Genomic DNA, 13,937 nt, shown 5'->3' on the forward strand with positions numbered 1-13,937 from the left:
GATCTCCTTGCAGTCCAAGGGACTCTCAAGAGTCTTCTCCAACACCACAGTTCAAAAGCATCAATTCTTTGGCGCTCAGCCTTCTTCACAGTTCAACTCTCACATCCATACATGACTACTGGAAAAACCACAGCCTTGACTAGATGGACCTTTGTTGGCAGAGTAATATCTCTGCTTTGCAATATACTATCTAGGTTGGTCATAACTTTCCTTCCAAGGAGTAAGCATCTTTTAATTTCATGGCTGCAGTCACCATCTGCAGTGATTTTGGAGCCCAGAAAAAAAAAATCTGACACTGTTTCCACTGTTTCCCCATCTATTTCCCATGAAGTGATGGGACCAGATGCCATGATCTTAGTTTTCTAAATGTTGAGCTTTAAGCCAACTTTTTCACTCTCATCAAGAGGCTTTTTAGTTCCTCTTCACTTTCTGCCATAAGGGTGGTGTCATCTGCATATCTAAAGTTACTGATATTTCTCCTGGCAATCTTGATTCCAGCTTGTGCTTCTTCCAGCTCAGCGTTTCTCATGATGTACTCTGCGTATAAATTAAATAAGCAGGGTGACAATATACAACTTATTAAACTATACTTAATCTCCCAACAAAGGCAATAACAAGGTCATACTTCTAACACAACTACCTTACCTACAACTGAAAATGTATAAAACTGTCCTCAAAGGAGGATGTAAAGTCCTTGTGTGATGGTCACTTTTGAACTTGCTATCATGTAACTTAAATACTGTGATATTAACAACACATAAATACTACAATGTGCAGTCAATACATTCTATGTTATATGAGAAGGGAACAAAAGAGGGAAGAAAACAAATATTACATGTGCTTCCCTGGTGGCTCAGGGGTAGAGAATCGGCCTACCAATGCAGGAGATGCAGGTTTGATCCCTGGATAGGAAAGATCCCCTGCAGAAGGAAATGGCAACCCACTCCAGTATTCTTGCCTGGGAAATTCCCATGGCCAGAGGAGCCTGGTGGGCTACAATTCATGGGGTCGTGGACACAACTTAGTGACCTAACAACAACAAATATATTACATTATTTACATATTTATATATATTACATATTTGTAAGAAAATAATGAAGAAGCACTCAACAGTTACAGTTGTCATTTCTGTTTCTGGAACCAGTCATGTGGTCACAGCTGACATTTATAAATACCTTCTTCTCCTACCTACTCTGTGTTCACTTTGCCCCCTGCTTGTACCTCATTTGGTCATGGTTCTTGATCTGGTGACGCTAAACCTTCATTTTTGAAGGGTCTCGGCCTTTATCAGTCCAGTCTTGATTGGGTTGTTACAGTAGCTTCCCACTGACTTTAATCTCAGGGCAGGGTAGTACTAAGAGACGCCCTAAGGGATCTCCTCTGTTTCATAGGCTTTCTTAGCGCCATTGCAGTCTTACCCATTAGCCTAGAGTACTTGCTATGTTTTTCCACTAGCTCCAATCAGCATACCATCAATGTACTGGACCAGTGTGGTGTCTTAGAGGAGGAAAAGACAGTCTAGGTCCCTGAAGACAAAATCATGACACAAGCCTGGAGAGTTGATAAGGTTGAGGCCTATCTATCTTTAAAAGATCTCGAGTGGTACACTGATATTGAAGGCACATCAAAGGAAAACTTGATCCTTGACGCTCTCCTTCCCTTGGGAAGCTGACTGGACTCAGATCCAGTGGCTCTAATTCCTAGTTCTATGGGCAAGTTACTTAACATCCTTGTGACTTTCTTCCCATCAGCCAAATGGGCTCATAAATAATAGTGTTCCTCTTTAGATTCATTGTGAGGGATGAAAGATAAAAAAAAAAAAAAAATTAACCAGGTGTGACACATACAAAATGCTGTCAAATAGTAATATTGAAAGGGAAACAATTACAAAATGATATGTAAGGCTAGGTCTGAATATCGCCTAAAAAAATCCCTCCTCTGGACGCATCCCACTTTCTGAACATCTTTTCTGGATTGAGGTGGGCTGGCCAGGCTGTATAGATACGCAAAGGACCCAGACAAACGTGCCCATATATCCCTTCAAACTAGAGAGTGCAGGAAGGATGGAAGCAGAGGCCATTTCCGTTTATACCCAAAAGAGGCTCCCCGGGCGCAGTGTCCGCCTTGAATTGAGGCAGAAAAACAGGGCCAAAGGCCTTCTGAGCACTGGGGGAGGAAATATTCGGGTTTTTCCACCGCCTCCTTTCAGCAGGGACGTGAGCACAGGCTGCGGTTGCACACGGGCTCCGGAAAGGACGAACTTGAGAACTTGAGTACAAAGGAACGGGCGGCGAGAGGGGTTGGGGTGGCGAAGACGGATGATTGGGTTCTTGGAAGATCCTGAAACAAAGGTGGCGTCCTACCTTGGGAAAATTGGGAAGGGGCGGGTAGAGAAGCTGGGACACGGAGAGAAACCCGGCACACGTTCCCTCCGCGAGTTCTCGTGACAAAGGGGGCGGTCCGAGCACTGCGCACGGACCGAAGTCTTGCTCACTGAAACTGCGCTCGGCGGGCGCCGCCAGGTGCGCTCAGCCCAGCAGGGCGGAGTGGATCGCGTGGTCCCACCGAGGTGCGCTCAGCCCAGCGGGGCGGAGTGGACCGCGTGGACCCACCGAGCGGGGCGGGAGGAGTGCAAGGCCGGGGCGGGGCCTCTGCGCCCGGGCCGCCTCCTCTGTGTATAAACTGAACCGCGCGTTTCTGGATTCCAACACGTCCCCAACCGGCTCAAGGACCTCTACTTTGCCACTTGCTTTGGACGGCCACACTTCGTCTCCGAATGGACCCCAACTGCTCCTGCTCCACTGGTAAGGAATCCCTGGCTCTGGGACTTCGGAGCTGCACCGAAGGGCAGAGAAGCGGGGTGGCAGGGGGCTGGGGAATGAGCCTTCTGTCTGTTCTGTGCTGGACTGGAGCTCCCAGGGCTGGTGCTGACCCAGGAGGAGGGGAAGGGCCCTGCTGATGTCTGCAGTGGCTCATCCTCTCCCCCTGCTCACCGCTGGCTTTTCCCTTCCTGGCAGGCGGCTCCTGCAGCTGCCCTGGCTCCTGCACCTGCAAGGCCTGCAGATGTCCCTCCTGCAAGAAGAGTGAGTGCGCGGCCTTCTCTGGGAACCCAGGGAGGGGGTGGGTGGGGAGTGCTGTAGCTAGCGGGAGGGAGGGAACCCAGAGTGGGTTCTGAGTGCATGGTTCTGGGGGGCTGGCCCTCTTTTGCCGCTGGGCACCCACCTGTCACTGTGGCTTCTAACTTTCTGCCCTGTCCTGGGCTTAGATGGAGCCAGGCAGCCATTTCCTAGTAGAACTCATGCCAAAGGTCCTCCAAGCTGTCTTAGGGCATGTTTTTCTGCACTCAGGGTCCTCTGGGTCTGAGGGTTTTGCCGCAGGGTTGCTGTTGGGCAGGGAGGTGCCTGGGAAATGCATTGCTGACACCTGCTTTCCCCCATCTCTCCCCAGGCTGCTGCTCCTGCTGCCCTGTGGGCTGTGCCAAGTGTGCCCAGGGCTGCATCTGCAAAGGGGCCTCGGACAAGTGCAGCTGCTGTGCCTGATGTCGGGGAGAGCCTGCCCCAGGTATCAATGGAGGAACGTGGGCCAACCTGCATTTTTGTACAACTCTGACTTGATCACTACATTCCCTTTCTTAGGAAATATGTGAATGGTAATAAAGATTGTTGACACTATTCTGATTCAGTTTTCTTTTCTGTGCATTCGGAATAAGGGCTTTTGTAGGAGACTGGATGAGAACTGTAGAGACATGGCAACTAGAACAAAGCGTTAGGCCCCAATAAACTAAGTGTGCTGAGCAGATTCAGGGTCCCTCCGTTCTCATGTCAAGGGTTGGTGGCTTCATTTTCCATCCTCTGATTGCCCTGAATAACTTCAGTTCCTCACAGATTTTAGGCTTGATAGACTCTAAAGAAGTTGGACTCACACCCCTAGTTACCTAAATCCCTACCTGGGACTCTCAAACTCCCTGCACTGAAAGACTAGTGTGAATTTTCTGGCTGTGGTTTCTATTTTCTATCTTCACAAACCTAAATGTTGGCAAAATAAAATTAAGTGAATTACTAATAAAAATTTACAAGGATACAAAATACAAAGTCCAGTTATTGATTCAACAAATTTGAATAAATACATGGGGAACAGTAACACAAGAAAAATTTAAAAAGTAAAAACCACATGTTTGTTCACCCAATACTAACACAATATTGTAAATCAACTATGGTTCAGTTTGAAAAAGAAACAAACTACACACTTGTTCATCAAAGGTGTGTGCTGAACACTGAAAACACTGGTGCCCCACTGTGGGCCCCAGCCATAGCTGGAGCAGCCCTTTCCCCACATCCCCACAGGGACCATCCATCCCACTGCCAGCGACAGGACACCTGCTACCCTTGAGAGCTCCCTGCGTTGAGTTGGCTCTAAGTCTTTGGAAGTTCCTTTAGGTCAGGCTGAACTCTGCTTTCAAAATCCAGCCCTTGGCCACTTGAAACCAGCAAAGTGGCTAGGACTTAGGAGGTAATGCCCAGCCATTTCCCAGTAAGAGGGAGTATACCTGGAAACTGGTTCCTGATGAAGGACTTCATGTCTGCCTGTGCACATTCTGCACAGTGTCACATTCTGCAGTTATGAAACTAGCTGTGTGTATTTGGAAGGAGAGAGGTGCTGAGTGACTTGTAAACGATGGTCATGGCTAGTCCCCCCCGACAACATTTGGAGTGATTTGCTATCTGATAAAGAGAAAGACAAGTCACATGGTCCAAGTGTCAGAACCACACTTACCTACAGGTATCCTGTGTAAAGAGGGGATTTCTAGACCCAGTGTGCTGGTTCATTTAAGCAGTGGCACTTCCTGCCACATATCCTGAATGAAAGTGACATCGCTCAGTCATATCCGACTCTTTGGGACCCCATGGACTGTGGCCTAACCAGGCTCCTCTGTCCATGCGATTTTCAGGCAAGAGTACTGGAGTGGGTTGCCATTTCCTTCTCCAGGGGATCTTCCTGACCCAGGGATTGAACCTGGGTCTCCTGCATTGCAGACAGACACTTTAACGTCTGAGCCACCAGGGAAGCCCCATATCCTGAATGAGTCTCTCAAATCCTCTAAGTCTCCATTTCCTATAAAAAGGAGGTTATATCTCTACGTGATATTAAGTGAGAGTGGCCTAGTTCCTCACTGCTGCAGCTGCTTCAGTCATGTCTGACTCTGTGCGACCCCGTGGACGGCAGCCCACCAGGCTCCCCCGTCCCTGGGATTCTCCAGGCAAGAACACTGGAGTGGGTTGCCATTTCCTTCTCCAATGCATGAAAGTGAAAAGTGAAAGTGAAGTTGCTCAGTCGTGTTAGATTCCTAGCGACCCCGTGGACTGCAGCCTACCAGGCTCCTCCGTCCATGGGATTTTCCAGGCAAGAGTACTGGAGTGGGTTGCCATTGCCTTTTCTGTAGCTCCTCACTAGGTCTTAATAAACAATGTCTATTACAATCCTTCAGTTCACAGTGACTTTATTGGGACAGAATCTTGTTGAATCCTAACAAGCTCTTGGGGAAAGATGGGAGGTTAAAGTTTGATTGGAAATGTACTAATCCATTGCCAGGAGTGTGGATGCCCTGCGACAGCCCCCCTCAGGTATGATGCTGCCACACCATTTGGACAACCACAAATTCAATGCCCACCCTTCATATCACCTGATCTACATTGAACCCATTACAGAGTGAACTTGCAGGCAATGGAGTGATGTGCCAATTGCCCAGAGTTTAAGCGACCTGCCCAAGGGCACACAGATCGCAGTCAAGAGGTCTGAATCTATAGCTGTCTCACCTACTCGCCAAAGGTGAATAATTATGAGGTCATATTACTCTGAGCCCTGCCTCTCATTATTCAGAGCTGGCAGGCTCCTTAGAGACAGGCTAGTTGTGCTAATAGCAGAAGAGATGGGAAACTGAAGTCCAAGAGGTCACAGCTGTGATCTTCCCTTCCTTGGGGGTCATCATGCTTCTGGAACCTCCATCCTGGAATGGGGTGGACTGGCTAGGTTCAGGAAAACCCCTGAAAAGTTTAGGGCAAGAGCACCCGGAAAAACGTGCCCATCCATCCATTCAGTCGTGGAGAACAAAAGGAAGGATGGGAGCCAGAGGCCTGAGTGAGTTGATCCTGGGGCTGTTAGAAATGTTAAGAGAAACGCTGCCTAGGGCCCTTCACGGGGACCAGGACAGGGAACGGTGGGGCAAGAGAGAGTCGGGGGCTTGGTGGTGAAAGTCACATCCACCACGGGGCTCTGCACACGACACACCCAGCTGTGCCTGGGACGTGAGCGCGAGACTAGGGTTGCACACTGGCTCCGGGAACTGGCGAACACGAAGAGAACAGCGCGGGGGTCGGGGGTGGGGAAGACGGCGAAAACACAGAGGCTGGGTTCCGGGAAAAAGCCGGGAGCAGGGTGCCTGCCGCCCTCGGGAACATTGGGAGGGGGCGGGTAGGGAGGCTAGGACACCGCGTCCCTCCCGGCAAACTGTCCCTCCCCGCGGGCCAGGGCCAAAGGCGGCCCTCCGTGTGCACAGCGGCCCCAAGGGCACCGGGAGACTCTTGCGCTCGGCTCGCGTGGGGCTCACCGCCCGGCCCGGAAGCTGTGGGCGGCGCGGGCGCGGAGCCTCGGGGAGGGTGCAGGCGGGGCGGGCCCTCTGCGCCCGGGCCATCTCCTCCGGTTACAAACCCAGCGAGCGAGCTCCTCGACTCGACACGCCTCTCATCAGATCGGGTGTCTCTTCTTTGCTGCGTGCTTTTGCCCCCTGGTCTCAGCTCGGCTCCAAATGGACCCCAATTGCTCCTGCCCCACTAGTAAGCGACCACTGGCTCTGGGCCTAGAGCGCCCCCTCCCAGGCACTAGACAGAGGTTCCGTGGGGTTAGACGAAGAAGGATTTTGAATCTGAGCTAAAGTGGACACCCAGGGTTCACCCAGAAGTGCTTTCTTCCTAGCCAGGATCGAGAGAGCATTTTTTTTTCTTCCTGCCGCCCACCCAGTCAAGCGGCTTGTGGGATCTTGGTTCCTCCACCAGGGATTGAACACGGGGCCCTGGGCAGTGAGAGCACGGGAATCCTAAGCACTGGACTCACAGGGAATTCCCAGACTCTAATTTTGAATGGAGAGTACTGAGGCTCCAGACTATCCTTGTTGTCCTAACCCAGGGGGTCAGGGGACAACTATACTGGGACGCAGTGCTCGGAGGAGACCTTGGAGCTGCCGGGCCTTGATGGCAGGAGGGGACATGGTGCCTCTTGGGGTTCAGGACATAGACCTGGCCCCCAGCCCCAGTCAACCTGGGCTGGGTCTGGAGCCTGGGGCCTTCCCTGGGAAGGGGATCTACTTTCCTGGGACCAGAAGAGAGAAGCTGGGGCTTCTCCATCTGCCTGAGTGGAGGGGAGCTCTCCCAGGGCTGGTCCTGACCCAGGAGGTGGGGGAGGGCGCTGCTGATGGCTGCGTGGCTCCTCCTGCCTCCTGCTCACCACTTGCCTTTTCCTTCCTGGCAGGCGGCTCCTGCAGCTGTGCTGGCTCCTGCACCTGCAAGGCCTGCAGATGTCCCTCCTGCAAGAAGAGTGAGTGTGGGGCCTCCTCTGGGAACCCGGGGTCTGGGCTGAGTCCAAGGAGGGACCCAGAGCTCAGCAGGGAGCAGGACTGACCAGAATTCCCTACATCACTCCCCACCCGCTGTACCAGCACTGAAACAGAATCTGAGCTGAAAGAGCTAGAGAGATGATTCTGTTCCAACTTCTCATTCTAGAATGGCTAAATAAGTTTGAGAGAGGTCAGCGAATGGGGTCAAGGATGGAAACTAGACCTAGAACCCAGGTCTCTTGTTTCTGACGTCACCTTGTGAACCCTCCAGTGTCCTGAGCACTTTAGGTTCTTGAACTTGGTGACCAGGTGCGGGGTCTCTGCCCTGGGGGTGCAGCCCTTTGCTGTACAGGCAGCCCAGTCCTTCCCTGACCCCTGGCGAACAGCTGTGGCAGCAGTTTGCCCCTCTCTGAACTTGACCACTTTCCTTATTTCACTGTATGTTTCTGAGGGGTGTATGCATGCTTACTTCACTGTATGTTCGCTTCAGTCATGTCTCTTTGTGACACTAATGGGCTATAGCCTTCCAGGCTCCTCTGTCCATGGGATTCTCCAGTCAAGGATACTGGAGTTGGTTGCCATGCTCTCCTCCAGGGGATCTTCCAAACCCAGGGATCGAACCCACATCTCTTATGTCTCCTGCATTGGCATGAGGGTTTTTTACCACTAGTGCCATCTGGGAAGCCCTTTGAGGAGTGGCAGCTGCCCTTTCACTGCCCCTAAAGGCCCCACCACAGTCTCTAGGCTTTCTGCCCTGTCCTGAACTCAGAGCAATTTTCAGAGTGTCAGAAACGAATTTCTTAGGACAGAGCATACTTTCCTAAGGTCAGGGTCCTCAGGGCCTGGGGTCAGCTTGTGCCAGGCCTGCTGTTGGGAAGGGTGGTTTCACGTAATGCTGTCTCTCACTCTCACTACCCCCAGGCTGCTGCTCTTGCTGCCCTGTGGGCTGTGCCAAGTGTGCCCAGGGCTGCATCTGCAAAGGGGCCTCGGACAAGTGCCGCTGCCGTGCCTGACGTCGGGGAGAGCCTGCCCCAGGTGTCCGCAGCGCAGCCACGACAAACTTGCATTTGACAGTTGTCTCTTACTACCTTGATGCGAAACGACATTCCTTTTTCTATGAAATATGTGAATTGTAATAAATCTTATTGACTGTATTCTGGCTTCTGTTTTTGTTTGTGTGTCTTGAGTGGAAATGCAGAGACTTGGGTTCTGGACCTAACCAGTTGCCCCTAAGACACTGAGTACCCTAAACAGGTCAGGTTACCTCTCTGAGCTTTGGCTTCTCAGGTAAAAGGGGACACATCCTCCAAGTGACATGAAGGCATTGGGCACATACAGGTCCTCACTGTCCTCATTGTTTTAAGTGTCGATGATGGGGAAACTCCTCAATTTCTCATTTTCACTCTCTGGGCTTCCCCTACCAAAGTTCAGGCCTCAGAGTTATTAGGCTTGTAGGTTTCGAAAGTACTCAGACCAGGTGAAATCCGAACCCTAATTGTTTTACTCCTACATAGGGCTTGCTTCTAAAACACTGCTGAAGGACCAGTTTTTATTTTCTAATGCTCACAGATTTAAACTTTGGTAAATGTACTAAAAAAATTTTAGAGGTCACAGTGAAAAAAAAAACAACCCACTTTTAGATTCAATACACAGAATTTCATCAATCGATGAAGAACCAATAAGAAAATTTAAGTTTTAAACGCTACACATATGTTCATCGAAGCCGTGGATAAGCCCTCCTGGGAACGCTTCACCAGTGCCCCACTGTGTGGACCACGCACACCTGAAGTAGCTCTTGCCCCCCATACCTGCAGGGAACATCAGCCTTGGCTTGCCCAGGGTCACCGACAGGACAGCCACCACCGCTGCCAGCTTCCTGTGGTGAGTTGGCTTAGAATCTTTGGGAAGTCTTCCCTAGGGCAGGCTGAAATCTGTCCCTCTCTTAAAATCCAGCCCTTGGCTACACGAAAGCAGCAAAGTGATTGTGAAAGTGGAAGGAGTCACCACCCAGCTGTTTCCCAGGAAGAGGGCGTGTACCTGAGAACTGGGTCAAGGTGAAGGACTTCATGTCCGCAGGGTGATGGCTATTGCCCAGTTTGGAGGGCGAGGTGGTGTTCATAAGGCTGGAGTGAGGAGCCCAGTGACTTGTTATTTATATCAAAGCTCACTGCCCCTGGCCATTTGCAGAGGGTATTGCCATTATTATTATTTTTTTTAACGCAGGAATCTTTTAATAGTAAAAGGACACTTAATGTAAGCTGTGTGCGTGCGTGTGTGCTCAGGTGGCTCACTTGTGTCTGACTCTTTGCCATCCCATGAATTGTTCCTCCCCAGGCTCTTTGGTCCATGGAATTTTCCAGGCAAGAATACTGGAGTAGGTTTCCCCTTCCTACTCCAGGGTATTGCTATTTGTTGCACAATCAAAAAAAAAAAGAAAAAAAAACCCATAAAACAAGTCACTTGGCCTAGAAGTCAGAACCACACTTGCCCACAGATTTCCTTTGTGAAGAGGGGTTGGGTTTTGGTGTCAGGCATCCTGGTTCACAACTACCTAGCCACTATCTGACTTGGGCATGTATTTGATACTGCCTGAGCCTCCATTTTCACATGTGTTTAAGGGACATTACATCTCAATGGCAGGGGCATAAATGGGATAGTGGTGATTCCTAGATATGGCTTTAAGAAGTGGCCATTATAATCACTTTATCCACGAAATTTTGTGGATATGTGGATAATCCATTGAGGCCCCAACAAACTCCTAGAAAATGACTCATGGATTTGGGAGGATGCCCCAGGACTGAGGCTGAGAATGGGTTGGAACCTTGCTGACTGAGTGCCAGGGGAGTGGGGATGCCCTCCAATGACACTGAAAGGATAAGATGCTACACAGTGTCAGGACAGACTCGGAAGACTTTCCCACCCTTCATGTCATTTGATCTGCACAGGAACCAGTGCCAGAATAAATGTGCAGGGGCTGGGGTCGTTGTGCCATCTTCCAGAGAGGTTAAGCAACCTGCCCAGGACACACAGTCAGAAGTCAGAAGACTGAACCTGTGCTACAGCTGTCTCACCTCCTGGCCACACACTGCTGGAGATGCCCCTGGAGGCTGAATCCTGCCTCTCCCTATTCAGAGCTGCAAGGGTCCCCAGAGATGGTCCAGTCATGGTCCTGGCTGGAGAGATGGGAGACTGAGGGCCAGAGAGGTCACAGAGCTATGCAGAAGGTTCTGACTGCCAGCTCAGTGCTTTCCCACTGCTCCTTCCATGCCAGGTGTTCCGTGTCCTCACCCGTTGTGAGATGTCATGGTGCCCAGTAGGGGGTGAGGGCAAGGGGGCTGCAATCAGCCTGCATGAGTGCCAGTCCCATCTGTGTCACAGCCACATGACACAACCTCTTTGTGCTTCAGTCTCATCTGCTTTAAAAGGCAAAAGAATAGTATCTTGCTCTTAGGATTAAAGAATTGAATATTTGCAAAGAAATTGGAATGAAACCTGGCACACAGTCAGTAATATAGTAATATTAGCTATTATTATTATCAGTCGAAGCATAGGATATATTTCTCTATACCCAGACCAATAAGCTGGAGCTGGTGTGCTAGCTGAGTGTTCTCTCTTGTTCTCATCAAACATGGGAGCAGATGACTAGTTCCCCTAAGAGGGTTATGCCCCTCTCCCAACAAAAAGGGGCTGGCACTAGGGATATTAAGCCATCAGCAAGACAATCCGAGTTCTCCTAACAAAATACTGAAGGATTCTGCCATTACTGCTGTCACCTGAACCAAGATTTTACTCAACGTTGTATATACATATAAATTTATTTACATGAAAAGCAAACTCTTTAAGGCTATGAATATGAAGCTCAATTTACTTCTAGACATTGATGGTACCACTAAGACATATATGCATTCCTTTCCTGCCACTTCGGCACCCATGCTTGAGCTAAGGCAGTAGAGAAGTGCTGAACACATGCCTCTGGGCCTCAGGGAAGCTTCATCGCTGACTCCTTAAGAAGAGACAGGAATAGCATTTGGGGCACCACATCCCAGCACTGTGACCTTGGGTTAGTAGCGTCCTTGTACTGGATGTACTTTTTGCCTTGGGGAAACAGCCTCCCAAGTAGTGTTTCCCTTGAGCTGTTAGAATTCAAAGAGGAAAACTGATGAAACAAGGCTTGGCACAGACTCCCTGGTATGTAACTGTCAGGACTATTCAAAGGGAAATGCCCACTGTTTTACTTCGTTATCGAATGCCAGGTCTGCTTATCACTTACAAGGATGCTTTCCCTAGAGGGCATCGTATAACTAGGGAACCTCCATCCTGGAGCCGGGTGGACTGGCTAGGCAGTGGATTCCCTGGCCCATTCATGTATTCAGTCGTGGAGAATGTAAGGAAGGCTGGGCGACAGAAGGCTGAGTTCCCTGCTGGGCTGTTACAGGAGAAACTTTAGAGAAACTGTGTTCAAAGTCCACGGTGGGGGCTGTGGGAAGACATATTAGGGAAGCGGGGTTCGGGGGATTGGTGGTGAAGCTCACATCCATCACGGATCTCTGCACACAACACAGGGGCTCCAGCCGAGCCTGGGATGTGAGCACGAGGCTCGGGTTGCGCATGGGCTCTGGGAAAGGGTGAAAGCAAAGACAGGGGTTGCGGGGGCAGGGAAGACTGCGAGGGCTCAGGGGCTGGGTTCCCGTAAACACCGATGTCTGTCCACATCGTGGAAAGCTGGGAAGGGACGGGCAGGAAGCCTGGAGCGCTACTTGTCGCTCGGGACAAAGTTCCTCCGTGTTGGGGGCAAGTAGGGGGAGGGAGGCGTTTCGGTGCACACGGAGCCCAGCCGCATTCCCGGAATCTTGCGCTCGGCCGCGCGTGGTGCTCACCGCCCGACCCGGGCGCAGCGGGCGGCGCGGGTGCAGGCAGGGGCAGACTCTCTGCGCCCGGCCCGCTTCCTGTGGGTATAATAGCGCTCGGCTCCTGGGCTCCAGCACGCCTCCCATCCGACCAGTGGATCTGCTTTGCCACTTGTTCTGGACCTCGGACCTCGCTTTTCCTCCAAATGGACCCGAACTGCTCCTGCCCCACTGGTAAGGGTTCCCTGGCGCTGAGCCCTAGGACGCGCGCTTCCAGGCGTAGGACAGAAGGTCCCGGCAGCTAGAGAAGGGAGGATGCTCAAGGGGACTCCTGTCATTGGACCACTGGTTTTTCCTAGTCTGGATTATGAGAGCGTTTATCTCCCTTTGCCCCCGCCACCCCGCCTTTGTTTTTAGTTGGTCCTCTTGCACGGTGTGCTGGATTTTAGTTCCCCGACCAGGGATGGAACCCGTGCCTCCCTGCAATGGCAGCGGGGAGTCTTAACCACCAGGGAAATCCTTGCTTCTTATTGAACTGAATGTACTGTGAGGTTCCAGCTCATCCTTGTCCTCACCCACCTGGTCATGGGACAGCTCGACCGGGACCCAGTGCTGTGGGGAGGCCTTGGAGCTGCCGGGCCTTGATGGGAGGTGGGGACATGGTGCCTCTTGGGCTCCAGGACATAGACCTGGCCCTCACCCCCAGTCACCCTGGGCTGGGTCTAGAGCCTGGGCCTTCCCTGGGGAGTAAATCAGGAGGGGACCTACTTTCCCGGGACCAGAAGTGAGGAGCTGGGGCTTCTCTATCCGCCTGAGTGGACTGGGAGCTCCAGCGCTGGTCCTGACCCAGGAAGATGGGGAGGGGCTATGCTGAGGGCTGCAATGGCTCCTCCTCCCCTCTGCTCATCGCTGGCCTTTTCCTTCCTGGCAGGCGGCTCCTGCAGCTGTGCTGGCTCCTGCACCTGCAAGGCCTGCAGATGTCCCTCCTGCAAGAAGAGTGAGTGTGGGCCCTCCTCTGGAACTTGGGGTCTGGGCTGAGGAGGGACCCAGAGCTCAGCAGGCAGGAGCAGGACACTGACCGCACTTCCCTACATGTCCTGTGCCCGCCCCCCACCCCCAGCACTGAAACAGATTGAGACCCATACAAGCCATAAAGATTGTTCAGTCCCAACCTCTCATTCTCGAAAGGTAAACTGGTAAACTGAGCCCATAGAAGTCACATAATAATGTCAACAATGGATGGGACTAGAATCTAGGTCTCCTTTCTCTGATGCCACTTTGTGAACCCTCCAGAGTCCTGAGTACTTCGTACTGAACTTGATGACCATGTGTAGCTTCTCTGAACCACGTCCTTTGCTGCAGATGCAGCTCAGGGCACACCTGGTCTTCCCGGGACCAGCTCTGTAACTAGTCTGCCTCCTCTCTGGCCCTAAAGACTCTCTCACTTCATTCGATGCTTCTGGGGGTGGCCTTCCCTTGGTCCC

General features: G+C 51.5%; 3 protein-coding genes across 3 annotated transcripts in view; all 3 read left to right on the top strand.

The window, feature by feature from the left end:
* Positions 1-2,693: 2,693 nt before the first annotated feature.
* Positions 2,694-3,671, top strand: LOC105004327 (metallothionein-1C). The gene is made up of 3 exons (XM_010861921.1): positions 2,694-2,804; positions 3,018-3,083; positions 3,448-3,671. The coding sequence occupies exons 1-3, from the start codon at positions 2,777-2,779 to the stop codon at positions 3,537-3,539; spliced, it is 186 nt and encodes a 61-aa protein (XP_010860223.1). The 5' UTR covers positions 2,694-2,776; the 3' UTR covers positions 3,540-3,671.
* Positions 3,672-6,672: 3,001 nt separating this feature from the next.
* Positions 6,673-8,760, top strand: LOC105004329 (metallothionein-1B-like). The gene is made up of 3 exons (XM_010861922.1): positions 6,673-6,830; positions 7,522-7,587; positions 8,528-8,760. Exons 1-3 carry the CDS (start codon positions 6,803-6,805, stop codon positions 8,617-8,619), a joined length of 186 nt encoding a protein of 61 aa, XP_010860224.1. The 5' UTR covers positions 6,673-6,802; the 3' UTR covers positions 8,620-8,760.
* Positions 8,761-12,578: 3,818 nt separating this feature from the next.
* The window catches only part of LOC105004330 (metallothionein-1A), a 1,915-nt gene continuing 556 nt past the window's right edge, over positions 12,579-13,937 (top strand). Inside the window, exons 1-2 of the mRNA XM_010861923.1 lie at positions 12,579-12,687; positions 13,385-13,450. Of these exons, the coding sequence (XP_010860225.1) occupies positions 12,660-12,687; positions 13,385-13,450 (94 nt within the window). The 5' untranslated portion in view covers positions 12,579-12,659. The remainder of the gene's footprint in view (positions 12,688-13,384; positions 13,451-13,937) is intronic.

The sequence above is a fragment of the Bison bison genome, unplaced genomic scaffold (assembly GCF_000754665.1).
Source record: "Bison bison bison isolate TAMUID 2011002044 unplaced genomic scaffold, Bison_UMD1.0 scf7180017864473, whole genome shotgun sequence".
NCBI classification, from domain to species: domain Eukaryota; kingdom Metazoa; phylum Chordata; class Mammalia; order Artiodactyla; family Bovidae; genus Bison; species Bison bison.